This window comes from Sceloporus undulatus, chromosome 4 (assembly GCF_019175285.1).
Source record: "Sceloporus undulatus isolate JIND9_A2432 ecotype Alabama chromosome 4, SceUnd_v1.1, whole genome shotgun sequence".
NCBI lineage: Eukaryota > Metazoa > Chordata > Lepidosauria > Squamata > Phrynosomatidae > Sceloporus > Sceloporus undulatus.
In genome coordinates this window covers 163,967,953-163,983,193 of record NC_056525.1, presented here as the reverse complement: position 1 = coordinate 163,983,193, position 15,241 = coordinate 163,967,953, and the positions used below count along the sequence as shown (strand labels likewise).

Below are 15,241 nucleotides of genomic sequence, written 5' to 3'. Positions count from 1 at the left end.
AAGTAATGTCATGAGTACAAAGAATGGGAGCCATTTGTGGAGAAGGATTTGTCCTTATTTAGACAGAACTGCTACCTCTGAATAACATGTTACTCACCATAAGCCCTTAGCATAGAGCAGGCTATTAACTTAAAAGTGCACTCAAAAGCAATTTCAATAGTAATGCCTGCACCAAAAACTGAACAAAATGTAAGAAGTCACAAAGAAAAATGTCAATGGATGGCAATGAAATGGACTCTTTCCAAAGATATTAAATTATGCAATTGATTCTCTGTTAGGAATTGCAGCAGATTCTCAACTGGGTGGCAGGAAAAACACAGAAGCAAGGTAATTTGGACATTACCCACTCTTCTAGTATCGTAGAACATCACAGACTTGTAGAAATAGGGAAGGAGCCCCATGAGCCACTGAGTCCAACCCAACATTCAATACAGGAAATCCAGATAAAGCATCCCCAGCAGGTGGCTTTTTACTCTCTTTTTGAACACCTCCAGAGAATGAGACTCCACCACTTTTCTTTGTAATTTGTTCCATTATCGAACAGCTCTTACTGTCAATAAGTTCCTTCTAATGTTAAATCAAAATCTATGTTCTTGAAACTTAAAACCATTAGACTTGGTCAGAGATATGAAATGCCCATTTTTCAGGGCAACATGATACCATGATAAAAATCCAAAACAGACAAACAACACACACAGATGAGACATAGCTTAAATCAGGAACTAGCAACTGTGATGGATATGGTGCCAATTCCTGTTCCTTTGGACCCACCAGGTGCTGTAGGGTTTCCAAGGTGGTTCAAAATCACACAAAACTCATCTCCAAAAAGACTAGAAGTCACTTTTGGTCTGGATTTTTGAGGATTTTTTTTTACCACAGATAAGATTTTTGGTTTATTTTTGCACAATTTGCGCACGCACGCGCGCGCACACACACACAAACCCCTCTGATATGCAGGAACTTGAGGATGGAGAAAGTGGCTCCTCCCTTCATCAGTCCCCATCCCCAGACATGCCGCCACTGTCACCACTCTTGAGACATAGGCACCAGAGGTTCCATGCCATGGGGCCTTGCCCTTTGGCTCAGGTGGGCCAGCCATCTCCAAGAGGCCAGGTCGGGACCAGGAGCTGATGTAGTGGCTCTGCTTGGTCACTCCTTTCATCTTCACCTGCTGGGGCTCCATGTGTTACGATGAGGATAGTGACCTGGCCCATGGGTTTTATGAGGAGACAGTAGTCATCAAGGGGGAGGGGAAACCTTGCTGGGCTGTAAAAGATGTACCTGGGTTCACAGATGGCCTGTGGTCCATATTTTCCTCCACCAAACCTGTTATGTCCATCCAGGGCAAGTCTTGAGAATGCATGAGGTATAAGCCATGCATTTGTTTCAGTGGGCTTTTGATATTAAAAGCTTGCTAATGCTATGCTAGGTTGACAGAGAGCATTGCAAAAATGAAAACTTGACCCAGTAAAGAAGTTGGAAGGCTCTCTGTCCCCAGCACACTGAAGCAAAATACACAGCGTTGGGTGTTCCCCATCTTCACCATCCCTCAGCCACCACTGTGACTCATAGAGTAAATTAGTTACTTGGATTTTACTGGGACAACACCCTGTCTCTGGATATAGACAGCATGGAATACTAATGGGATTCTTCCTCTGTAATGACTGGTTATCTCATTTATCTATATGCCACTTCACTGATTACATGAGACATCACACTTTGATATCTGAGCATTTCAAAGTTGCTATGTTTCCATTATCAACTACTTCCAACACCTAGAGAGGATTTCTTGGGTTAAATTATGGAAATATGAAACTCATACTTTGATTTCGCCAAGCTGCATGACTTCCGGAAAGACTTCAATGCAATTGGAGTGTGCAATCACAGTATGCATTCGCCGACAGTTCATGATGGTGGTGGGAATGGATTTCAGCTTGTTTCCACTCACATCAATTTCTTCCAACTCTTCAAGTTTAGCCATTTTACTAGAAAAGCAAGATAATAGTTTGATTTTAAGTAGCAGTCAAAAGCTTTCTTTCTCATACACACAATGACTTCTTTAAATTTAAAAGCTGGTTTCCGACAAATTATTTGTCAATTGGTAAATACATGGTTTGCATACAGTGTTACAGTCTGAATTGACAGAAGGTGGCAGCAGGCCTACTAGTAGCTAGCTTTGATCCAACAGAATTGCCTTTTTCCTTCACCCATGTTCTCATTTTCACTGAGTGAAATTCTGGAGAAATCATTCTTAGGGCCAGTTTTCCTACTTGTCAAACAGGTGTACTAATTATTTCAAAGGGTTAGTGTAAGGACAGAAATTTGAGAGGGGAGGTGTTATTTATGCTACAAAATGGGTAGCTTCTGGCTGAAATACAGAGTTTGAAGAGAACCTGTAGGTTGGCTAGTCAAACCCATGCTCAATATGGGCTGTTTGATGCAGGATATACATCAGGGCACCCAAGCTTCTGCTAATATATTCCCACTACCTCCCGAGGCTGTCTTCCACTGTGTAACAACTCTTATTCTTAGGAAATTTCTCCAAATGTCTGGCCAAAACCCTCTTCTATACAATATCTACCCACTGGGTCTAGTCTTGTTTCCCTCAGAGAACAGATCTGCTCCATCATGTACATGGCAACTCTTTTGATATATTTGAAAAGGAAGGTAATACAGCTACACTGTATGCAAGGCACGAGCAATATTTTTAGCATATGCAACAGCCTTGCTTCTACCGTCTTGCTGGCACAGCCACTATTGCTGGTGAAAATCATACTATTACTCCTGTTTAAGGCACCAGTATGTTCGATATCCTAGACAGGAGAAGTGGTAGCATCACTAGCAGTAGTAATCTGGAAGATGAGTGAGTGGGGATGGAAGACAGGCTAACAGTACAAACATCTGAGCACAGTGAAACATATTTTACTCAATTTAGTAATGTGTGTGATTTAGCCATACAATAAAAACAACAGCCTAAATCAGCCTTCTCCAAACTGATTTCATCCAGATGTATTGGGGCTACAACTCCCAGAATCTTCCAACCACGACATCACAGGCACTGCTGGGTTCTGAAAACTACCAGTATATTCAAACACATCTGGAGCAAACCAGACCAGGGAAGGCTGGTCTAAATCCGCCACCACTGCCCTACAGCTACTCAGATAAACACAAACATTCAAAATGCTGAGGGAAAACTCATCAGTCATGGAGGCCTCAAGAACAGTGCAACAGCTGTGAAGCTGAAGGTCAGCCTGATTGAGAGAAGAAAAGCTTGCTTATGGTGAGGTGGGGATAAAAAAATCTTGGAGGACTGAAGACGAGAAAATTAGCAGAACAGGAAGAGAAGATTTGTCCAGGGCATGTGGGAAATCTTACTGTGACAGAAGAAACTGAATTGGTGGGAAAGGGAAGAGGGGGGAGAAGGCAGAGGGATGAGTTCTTCATGGAAGCTCAAAATAAGCACCCACATTTTTGTCTGTAGCCCTCCATAAAATAAATGCATTCTAACCATAGTTCCCAAAAGAGTCAAACATCATTCTTAAACTCTGCCCTAACTCATGCACATGGGTACCAATTAAGCCAGTAGGCAGATGTACCACGTCTCCTTCTACTTGCCAACCCTGCCTCTTGGGCTTGTTGAGCTGGCAGAAATTGCTAAGGGCAAAATCATCTGTCACCTTCCTCTTTCCTTGTGATATCTTTTTTAAAAAAAGAAAAATACATGTCATGAAGCTAGTATCCCATATCTTTTTTTCCTCCTTTGAACTGCTAGCCCTGGGTAAACAGTGAACATCCTCAGACACTTAGCCTGGCTTTGTGTGTACAGTATACACATCTGTTTCCTCTCATCTATCTCCTACAAGACCTCATAACCTTGAAAATCCCTGATCTATTGATTTCAGCTACCTATCCAAGCTAGTCAACCCAAGCTTGCGCGTCTGAGAGAAAATTTTGTTGTTGGTTTTTTGCCTTGTTTCAATTCTCACCTCTTAAAAAGCTACACATGAAGTATCATACCTAGGCAGGAGGGTTGGGGAAAAAACAGGTTTTTGGGGTGTATTCATGTGTAGCACTAAATCAGAAAATTATGTTTTTTTCTAACCCTGTTAAACAGAGACAAACAATGCTTTCCTCCCCAAATATAAGTGCACTGACTGAAAGGGATCCCATGGTATGCATTCCTCTCTTTCCCTTTCATTTCTGCTTGACAACCCCCCCTTGGATTCTCCTCCTCCTCTTCCTATACGTCATACAAATTTAGATTGTTCACAGTGGCATGTATGAAGAACATTAATATATAAACAATATTGTGATCATTATCATCACCACCACCATCAGCAGCAGCAGTCATAAATGTTCTAAAATTTCTCTCAAGAAATTTACTCTACCTTGCAGGAAAGCTTTGCAGACGATTGTATGCCATATGGAGGATCTTCAGGTGCGGATGGCCCGTTAACAACGGCACACATTTATCCGTGAGGTGATTGTTGGTCAAATACAGTTCCTGTAAAATACTGCAGGTCTCTTCTGAAAGAGTGGCTGGAGGCAACATTTCCAGTTTGTTGGCAGAAGCATTCAGGTACCTCAAGCTGCAAGACAACGTGTATGAGGTAAAGATTTGTAGTCTTGTTCTCTTGGTTGTATTTAAACCAAACAAAGGGCCCTTACAGACAGGCCAAAATAAAGCTGCTTTGGGTCACTTTGGAGGTATGCTGTTTAAATGATACACACATCTTAAGAGGCCAGAAGCTGTGCCAAAGCAGCGCTTCAGTCCTTAGGACTGGAGCATGGTTTTGGCGCCACTTCCAGCCTCTTAGGACGCATGCATCATATAAACAGCATACCTCTAAAGTGACCCGAAGCAGCTTTATTTGGCCTGTCTGTACAGGCCCAAAGTGAAATTGGGGAAAGAAGCCATGAGAGCCATCATGGAAATGGCAATAGATAGATATTTTAAAACTTCCAACTGGGAACTACAATTATATGAAAAAGCAGGTGGTTATAGATACTGGCATGACACTTCGCTGAAGAAACAAAACCCATCTGTGAGGACTCTGCATGACTTGTATTACAGGTGTTAAGAACAAAGTGTTGGAAGCCAAGATGTATACTGTCTACTTCTAAACACATATATACCCAAGATATAACCAGTGAACCAAATGGTGAGTCCAATTACACTTTCATTTTTAGAAATATGCAAAATGTAAATGCATAGAGCCTCAAAAGTCAATATGGTATTTTGGAGAGCCAGCGTGGCTGTCTTGTGGTCTGAGTGTTAGACTGGCATGCCAGGAGAATAGGGTTTGAATACCCACTCAGCTATGGAAACCCAACTGGGTGACCTGGGGCAAGCCTCACTCTCTCAGCTCAAATGAAGGCAATGGCAAACTTCAACTGAATAAATCACGCAAGGAAGTCTTGTGACAAGATTATATTTCAAGTCACAGTGGACTTGAAGGCACATAACAAAAGGCACTGAGCACAGCAATGGAACTCTCCAACTTTATTTGCATCATAGAGAGACATCAACAATCAATTTTTGTACATGTCCTTATATCTGAACAGCTATGACAAACAAGAATTTCTACAGCAGAGGTGTTTTGTTTTTCTGAGACTCATATCTGAGCACACGAATCACTGTAAGCAAAGAAATCCAGGTGAGAGGCAAGGATACTAGAACGTGTTTCCTTCCATGGCACCCGTATCCACCATTCTAGACTTATTTGAAGCATTTATACACCACCTCTCAGCCTGCCAAGGCAATGCACAATGGATGAAAACATTTAGAATAATACAAAGATAAAACCTATCTTAAAAAACTAAAAATACTCCTTAAAAATAATTTTAAGCCTAACAGTTGACAAGGCCAGAGCAATTTCAAGCCATGTAGACCACCACCATTTTGGCTGCCCAACAAAACCTCAAAAAAGCGTAAGCCTTATTCCCCTTGGCAGCAAGTTCCACAATTGGGGTGTTGCTGCAGAGAATGCCTTGTCCAACCTAGTCTCACGAGATGCTGGAACACGCAACAAAGGACTCCATGGATGATCTCAAATTTTTTGGCAGGCTTATAAGGGAGGGGAATGTCTTTCTAATACCTTGATCCAAAGCAAGGAAAGGGCTTTGTAGGTCAAAACCAGCAGCTGGAACTCAGCTCAGAACCAAACTAGAAGCCAATGCACTTTTCACCTATTACCCCAGAACTGTTGAACAACATCTGGAAAGCCACTGCTAGTTTCCAAATTCATTTCCACAGCTGCCTGCAAGGAGGAGAATGAAGTTTCTGCGCTTACACAAAACAAAAATTTCCATAAAAGAACCTTGTGGAGTAAATGTGGAATCATTTCACAAACTATAGCTGCTCATCTCCAGGGTAGGAAGTGTTTGGCTCTGAAGAGAGTAGATTCTTTGCTGCTCTGCAGGACATGAGTTGACAAAAGAAACAGCCACCTCTTGAATGTCAGCACCAAAATGGGTCATGTGAATCAGTTCAATTGACAGGGGGTGGGGGAAGGAGAAAATGTTTTCCTTTTAAATATAATGTTTCTTCTAAGACTGCTATTTAAAATAGAAGCCTCTCTATCTCTCTCCCCCCCACACCCACTTTCCTAATTGTTTCTTTTAGACCATTTTTTTTACTATGGCTTTGCCCCCACTGCTTTTAAATATTATGGAGAAAAGACACCAGTTAAATTTTATATTTTCCTCTTTTCACTGGAGTGCAGAAGCTAGGATGGGTTAATGCTGAGAAGAATATCAGGGTCCTGTACATTAAAACTTGCACTATAGCAAGTCTTACCCACCAAGAACCAATGGAAACTGTACATAATGCAACATTCTCACATTATGCTAAGCCAGCGGTTCCCAACCTGTGCTCTGTGGAGCCCCTAGGGCTCCGTGAGTCAAAAAGGTTGGGAAACCCTGTGTTAAGCTATAGTTTTGTGTGACGAATGGCCATGAAGAGGCCTTGCATTCATGCACTCCAGCCCCCCAGAGTTTAGAAGCTTCCTATTCCAGTTTTGCTTAACCACAGTGCTAAGACCCAGAACTATGTCTAAGGCTAATTCAAGCAAACTGGCTCCAGTTACTCTAGCTTGAAGTAAGCTGCTTGGAAACTAATCACAGTTATAGCCAACCACAGTTTGTTGGTCCAGACACCATTACAGAAGTAGCAAAATAAATTTTCTACACTCATCCCCCCATATTTGCAGCTTTGATTATTCACGGATTTGATTAATGTGTTCTCTCTAGGAATATCTAGGTCCTCCAGTACAACTCTATGGTCAACTTTAACTAAACGTTGCACTGAAGGAACTAGGAGATTTCTAGAGAGAACACTCCACTAAGCATTTGTAGCTCCGCCAATGCAGTTCTATGGTCAGTGTCTGTCGGACGCTGACCACAGAGTTGCACTGGAAGACGCAGAGATTTCTAGAGAAGTGTCCTCTCAGGTAAAAACATGGTGTTTTTGTTATTTGCATTTTTTCCATATTCATGGAGGTCTTGTGCCCCTAACCCTAGCGAATATGGAGGGGCAAGTGTAACTTTTTCCAGATGGGTGATAACAGAGGTACAGGGTGGAGATGACAGCCTGAGATTCACTTGTGTTACACTACACCACAACAATATTGTGAAGTGCCTGAAGTCTTGGGTCCAAACCCACCTCTCTGGCCTTCCTTACATGGCAACACCTTCCCCAGGACACAATCACTAGGGGATACCCCAGATTTTGTAGATTCTGCACACACAAACTCTTCTAAAATGCTGAAGTGATTCTTCTGAGGCCTAGTTACTGGTAGTAAGGGTTTTAAGCTAAAATATGCTAGCATTCCAACCCCAGTTTCTCGCAACTGATCCAACTCTACACTAGCATGTAGCCCTCGCCTCTGAAATTCTCTGAAATAGAATTCATTTGGCTGACAGAGATTTTCCCATGCTTTATGCTTTATACTACATTACTGCATGTCATGCACATGTTAGCCAAGTTCTCTTGCTGGTTAACTTTCCCCTATTCACATGTTTCAAACACAGGCTCTTGCCCACCTCTTTCATCAGTTTTCTTCCTGGCCACAAAATCTACTTCGGCTTCCTTAGTAGAGAAACCTGGAATCCACCCAAGGCTTCACAAAATAAAATTTTCTTTGTAAAAGAAAATGGTGAAGAGCTTATGATGCATGGTAAAGAGCCTATGAGGAGTAGACAGGAGGAATGATCTATGATTAAAGTGTGTAAAACTTTTGTCCACTCCCCATTTTTATCCTCACAAGAAGCATGACAAGAGACAGAGAAGATAGGCACATTGGCTTTAAAGCACCTTATCTCTGATGGGATAACGGCACATTTAATTTTCAAAATGAATGTTATCACATTCAGCTGTGGCCGGGCGAATGCAACCCGTACAAAGTCTGAATGCTAGTTGGGCTTATCCTGCAGCTTTCCAAGAATGTGATTTTTCCATTTTTGGAAAGTGATAGGATAAGCCCGGCTGGCATCCAGGTTATGTATGGGTTGCGTTCGCCCAGCCATGGTCGAACGTGATAACACCTATTTTGAAAATTAATGTGCCTTTATCCCATCCAGACTCACCAAAAGTCACCCAGTGAGCTTCATGGCCGAGTGAGGATCAGAAGTCAGATTTCCTACATTATAGTAGAACAATCTGGAGTATCTCTCAACAGGGAACTATAACAATAGCAATAGCACTTACATTTCTATACCATTTTTATAGTGCTAAGCACTCTCTAAGTGGTTTACAATTTGTTTGCCAATTGCCCACAACAAGCTTAGTATTCATTTTACCAGCTTATAAAAGGATGGAAGGCTGAGTCAACCTGACTGAATTCACAATGTTTTTTACCGACATTTAACCACTATGCCACCAGGGCTCCATCTATTCCCTTACAAATAGCGTGTGAACACTAAGGTCCTTGCTGCTAAACAACCCCACAGGTGCATCCCAAACTGTTGCCTATTTTTGTTTTACTTAGTTATTTCTGTCATCAAATTGCAGGGTTGTGGTGCACAACAGGCAGTCACAAACACTAGCCTAGTAGGAAGACTACAGAAGCAACACTACCACTGCTTGTTCCCACTTGGTACTACTGTCTTCTTAGAGAGAGGAAAGACGGGAGTGGGGGGAACAGCATTGTTTTTTACAAATGGGATCCACATTGGAGGCTGAAGCTCAAACCCATTGATGAAAATGCTGAAGGCTACACTGGCTTAGGTTACTCTCTCCTGGAAATGTCAATGAGAAATGACAGCAGGAACTATCTGGGAGCCATTTGACTGAAATGAAACAGGATTGCTTGAACAAAAGCAACAGCAATAAAGCAAATCAGGAACAACCAACAGTGGAAGCAGTATTTTAGTTACTGCTTCAAGTATCTGTGACAAAGCCTATGTACAACTATTATTATTATTATTATTAAACTTTATTTATATAGCGCTGTAAATTTACACAGCACTGTACATAAAATCATTTAATTAGACGGTTCCCTGCCTCCATGCTTACAATCTAAGAAGACACGACACAAAAGGAGAAGGGAATGGTTGAGGGGAAGGGGATTAGGTCCAGCATTCTTCTCTCCCTCTGAGGCCTGGACCATGGCAGATGGACAGATGGAGGGATCTGTATCTTAAGGACAGGACTGATGGCGTTTGCCCACCCTCTCTCCCCCTCAGAGGCCAGGATGGAGTTGGATGCCTTTGGGGAGGGCGCCGTTCCTTTAAGGGAGGCCTGATGGGATTGGCCTACCTTTCTCTCCCCCTCAGAGTCCCAAGATGGAGTTGGATACCTTTGGGGAGGGCGCAGTTCCTTTCTCTCCCCCTCAGAGTCCCAAGATGGAGGTGGATACCTTTGGGGAGGGCGCAGTTCCTTTCTCTCCCCCTCAGAGACCAAGATGGAGGGGGTGGTAGAAAACAGTTCCCTTCAGATAGGCTACACAGACAGACATTTACACTTAATATGAAAGTTTTGCTAACAAATAATTTCAGTTATCTCCACCACCACCACCTTGTCCCCCAGCTTGTTGAAACTTGCCTTACACAAATAAAAGGACAGACACATGACTGTGCAGTCACATGGACTGATTCAGAGGGGCTCTGTGTGTGTGTGTGTGTGTGTGTGTGTGCGCGCGCACGCATACGCACACAGGCAAAAGCCTTTCCATTAAAAATAAAAACCTCCAGGAGCTCAAGAGAACCGAAACTAGGTTAGCTCTACACATTCCAGAGAAGTCACTCTCACAAAAACATGGCTTAATCGTCAGGACCATTCATTATTTAACAAGAGCTATGTGCCTGCATAAAGAGTGTGTGTGTCTGCGTGTGTGTGATTCTGTGTCTGTGTAAAGGAGAAAAGGGGCTGTAGTTTACAAGGTTGTGAAAGGAGGTGGGGAAGCACTCAACTTCACCCTTGTATCTAATAACAAAGGATGCATGCCCATTCACAAATTACTGTAAAAACAAAACAAAACACAACAGCAGAGAAATTATATGCCTTTACGTATCTAGTATGAAATATAACTAAGTGTTAAATATGCCAAATGTGCCTTTACTATATATATCTAGTAGCAAGAAATCTTTTTGGGAAATGCAATTGCTTCTATGAGCAAAGTCATCCAATGCAATTAATGGATTTGACCAAAGTATGGAAAAATTACTTTTGGGGACTGCAGCTGCCACAATTTTCTAGGCAGCTTGGCCACTGTCCAGGCGATTCTGGGAGCTGCTGTCCAAAATCTAACTTAGCTGTTATCTGAATTTATATAGCAGATCTGCTAGGAATCTTAGATTTAAGCAGCAGCTTCTGAATATCTCAGAGGGGGGCTCCTGTACAGGAAAAAAAACTCATGGAAGCCCAGCAACATGAAGGTCTTCCCATATACTCATCTACATTTGGGAAAGGTCAATGGCTGCACCTCTAGCCTGAGCATGAAAATGATTCAATATTGGGTCAACAACCATTCGACATCTGGCATGTCAGAAGTTAAACTTTTCCAATGTCTCTCATACAAATCAAAGATATGACCATGGTAGTCTGGATCAGTATACAAATGAATATTGTAGCACCTTTGGGACTAACATGGGGCGGGGTGTTATCAGTATGCTGATGACACCAAGATATATCTCTCCTTGCATCGGATTACAGCAATGACTAAGGATAGCATCTCTCCTCTGAATGATTGTCTTACAGTGGTAATGGACTGAATGAGGAAAAATAGACTGAAACTGAATTCAGATAAGATGGAGGTACTCATTGTTGGGCCCCTTAATCCGGGTATGGAAATGTGTCAACTGGTCCTGGATAGGGTCACACTTCCCCTAAAGGACTGTGTGTTGCAGCTTGGATCCGTCGCTTCAGATGTCAGCTCAGACAGATGCGATGGCCAGGAGTGCTTGTTATCAGCTTCGGCTGATACACCAGCTGCGTCCCTTCCTGGAGCCGGGGACTTGAAAACTGTGGTACATGAGCTGGTAACCTCATGACTTGACTTCTGTAATGCGCTCCACATGTGGCTACTCTTGTGCCTAGTCCGGAAACTTCAATTAGTTTAAAACTGCCTATTATTGTGGGATTTTATTCTGTTGTATTGTATGGATTTTACTGATGTAAGCCACCTCAATCTTGTTGGAGAGGTGGGAAATAAATAAATAAATAAATAAATAATAATAATAATAATCTGAAAGAAGTTGATACATACGTTTTTGTAGACTTAACTCTACGAAACCTTATGCTATTAACATCTCTCTCTCAATCTCAAAAATGTTACATGATCCCCCCTCATATATACATACTTTGTCTCTTTCATGTCAACCCACACAAAAGGTAGGCAAGTATTAACCTGAAGCGACAGGCCATACCAAACCAAATAAATTCACAAAAGACACCAAAAGTGTCCCTAAAATAGCCTAGGTTTGCATGTTTCCTCTATTCATAACCAAGCAGTGAATGAACAACACATTTACGTAATTTGTTTCATTCATTATTTTGCCTTTCTTCCAAAACAGAACAGTAACAGCCCAGCTAACTTGTGAAGGAAGCAAGATTGAGACATTTAGACTTGGTGGAGATGTCAGCATTTCTAAATCTCTTCACCATGGTGAAGGGATCAGGAAGCAGTCCGCCTGCACCAAGCTAAAGGATACCAAGTGAGTTACAGAGCCAAATATTCTTACCCATTACCATTAGCTTTTATTAATGTACTCAGTATTTGATCCCTTGAATAAGCAGCTTAGACAGGAAAGGAGAGGCTTTAATAGACACAAGTGCAGGAATGGAAAGAATCTGGATAATTTCTAAAGGAAACAACTGCAGGAATGGGAGAGTCATGAGGATGCCAGGGCAGAGGTGAAAGAAACCCACTGCTAGGAGTGCATCCCCCGACCCTTAGCACTCAGAGGAATTCTCCATTTTCATAGCACCATCTGTTGCTGATAACCAACTGATTATCCACTGTTCCCCACTGAGTCTAGTTCTCTCAAGTGAAGGTCCTCCCCATCTCTAGCATGGAATATGTGGGTCGAATGACTGAGATCTGCTCACATCCCAGTATGCAAAGGGATCTTGTAACACCTTTGAGACTAACTGAAAGGGAGAAGTTGGTAGCATGAGCTTTCACAGACTTCTTCATACACTCAAATCTACTAAAGCTCCTGCTATCAACTTTTTTCAGTTAGTCTCAAAGATGCTATAAGATCTCTTTGCATGCTGATTTTCCAGACGAACACAGTTATGTCTTTGAAACATTTCAGTATATTTTCTATAAACAGTACCCATATTGGTAAAAAGTCTTAAAACTAATCACCCCAAAGTTTACTGTTATGGACAATAATTGCAATCCAGACTTAATGACAAGACACTTGAATACATTATATAAAAGAGGATACATTGGTGTGCCTTTAAGGGTTATTGTAGACTTCTCTCTCTCTCTCTCTCTCTCTCTCTGTGTGTGTTTTGAAGACTTTTCAAAATTCAAAAGTTTAAAAGGCAAAAATCAAAACAAGCAGCACTGCAGATGTGAAGTGACAAACACAGAGAAGCATGAAAATTTCATGAGGCAAGAACAGAGGGAGATATTGTAATTAAGCCACCTTGAGTATCATCTGCACTGTGACAGGCTCCAAGTCATCTGAAAGCTATAAATATTGGCCTGATTAAACTCTGGCCCCCTCCTACACAGACCCAGTAAAAGTAGGCTGGCAGAAGGAAAACTTAAGATTAGAAACTAACTGATAAATCAATCTTCTCTGTAGACTGATGATGCCAGAGAGGGAAGGCAAACTCCTACAAGAACAACAAGCAAACTGATAAGTCACCTAAATCAGGGCAGGGGAGGGGAGGGCCAAGATTTGATTCTTTAAACCAGGCATCGTTAAGATCAAAAACAATTCTCTTATCTGGGTTTTTTAAAGTGTACCTACCAGATTCCCCTGCCATGTGGAAGAGGAAGGGAGACTCCAAAGACTAAGCAATATTCTCAGACTCTTAGGCAGATGATATCTAATGTTGTCTCTTTAGTTCATGATGAGGGAGGCTTGAATTTTTGTCTGGGCATGTGGGATGAAGCTTAGGATTTCTAGACCGGGGATAGTGCATGGACCAGCCTTAGGTTTAACAACTTGCCTGATAGCCACTGGTGACAATGAATTCCATTTAGGTGAGCAAATGGGCAGCCAAGAGTGCAGACCTATTTGATACCCACACTGGCTGCCTTGCAAGATGGCTCAGAAACTTGATTAGCAAGTGTAGGGTGAGCAGACTACTGTCTTTCACAGACTTTGGGTTCATTTCTATATTCAACACAAAAGTGAAGATTTTTGACTCAGGTTGGGACTACAAAACAATCAGCTGCCTGTAAATGTATGTACCTGAACTCTTTTGTTGCGTTGGATGTCATTCTTTAAATTCATTTTCTAGGTGAAAAGCAGTGGGTAGCCAGTGGCAAAAGTCAACAGTAATGGTATGGCTATGATGCATACAGTATTCTTTAGAGAGACTCTCCCAATATCTAATGGAATATTGTTTTGGCCCTAGGCAAGCATCTTTTTATCTTCCTGTTATCTTCCTGTCCTCAATTTAATATGTCCCTAATCTAATCAGTTTATTTTGTGCTACTTGTTCTTATGCCACTTATTTTATTTTTTTAACATTTTACTGTTTATCTGTGTAATATGTAGTTTTAAATGTGTTTTTACCCTTTTGTAAATTGTCCTAAGAGTTTGGTTATAGGATGGTATTATAAATGTGTGAAACAAATAAGTAAAATACAAATAAATTGTCTCCCAAGAGTCTTGGCAGGCTTTAAAAAAATTGGGGGGGGGAGTTTAACTAGGGGGGGTGTTGTTTTTTTCCTAGACTCATAAAGCACCTCTGTATGCCTTTCCAAACTTTATGACCCAAAGCAGCAGGAAGGAAGGAAGGAAGGAAGGAAGGAAGGAAGGAGAGTTAAAAAATTATTTACACTATGAAGGGCAGTTCCTGATACACATCCAGTCACAACTCCCAATTTGTGAAAAACATAACAACTATAGATCCAAAGCAAATTCATTCTAAGAAATCAGGAGGCCAGCCAATGAAAAATAAAAGGCTTTTACATTCCAATTCAGTGTTGGCTTAACAGAAAGTTTATTTTGAAAACCAGGGAATGCTCTGAAGCAATATATTTCAATTTGAAGGCCTTGTAATTGCCCCCTTTAAATGTTAAAAATACAAGAGGAATTATTTCTATTTGAATGAATAAGACAGAACATCTGTTCTCCCAACAGATGGCTCATCAACTAAAGGCAAGGTAACCTTAAGTGATATAAGATGGCTGGTCAGTCTGGAGCTCAAGATTTTTATGACTAGAAGCTACAGTTAAATAAAAAGGAAAGTAGCAAATCACCTAATCAGTAGATCTAGAATGTCAAACTGCGTGCGCAAGTTTGATGTGCCACAAAACATGAACAATTTGTGAAGCAAAACAGTTGTTTTAATAAATTTACTCAATATAATGGAAGAAGAAAAGAGGTGTTAAAGGAGGGCAGAATACTGAGAAAAAGCACTAGGAAAGGAGGACTGGAAGCAAAAAGCAGGTGGAAACAAGAAAATACGTAGCAAAACAGCAGAAGTATCATCAGCTGGTATCCACAATTCCTATAACCCATTGTGGTGCACAGAACACCCGGCTGACCAATCCGAAGGCAGCTGAGGCCCAGCCAATAGATTGTGGGCTGGGAGTTGTGAGAATTCAGTGCT

General features: G+C 41.5%; 1 protein-coding gene across 1 annotated transcript in view; it reads right to left on the bottom strand.

Moving 5' to 3' along the window:
• The window catches only part of PHLPP1 (PH domain and leucine rich repeat protein phosphatase 1), a 193,047-nt gene that overhangs the window by 17,433 nt on the left and 160,373 nt on the right, over positions 1 to 15,241 (bottom strand). The window contains exons 10-11 of the mRNA XM_042464403.1: positions 4,389 to 4,589; positions 1,823 to 1,985 (exon numbers count right to left, since the gene is read on the bottom strand). Coding sequence (XP_042320337.1) covers positions 1,823 to 1,985; positions 4,389 to 4,589 — 364 coding nt within the window. The remainder of the gene's footprint in view (positions 1 to 1,822; positions 1,986 to 4,388; positions 4,590 to 15,241) is intronic.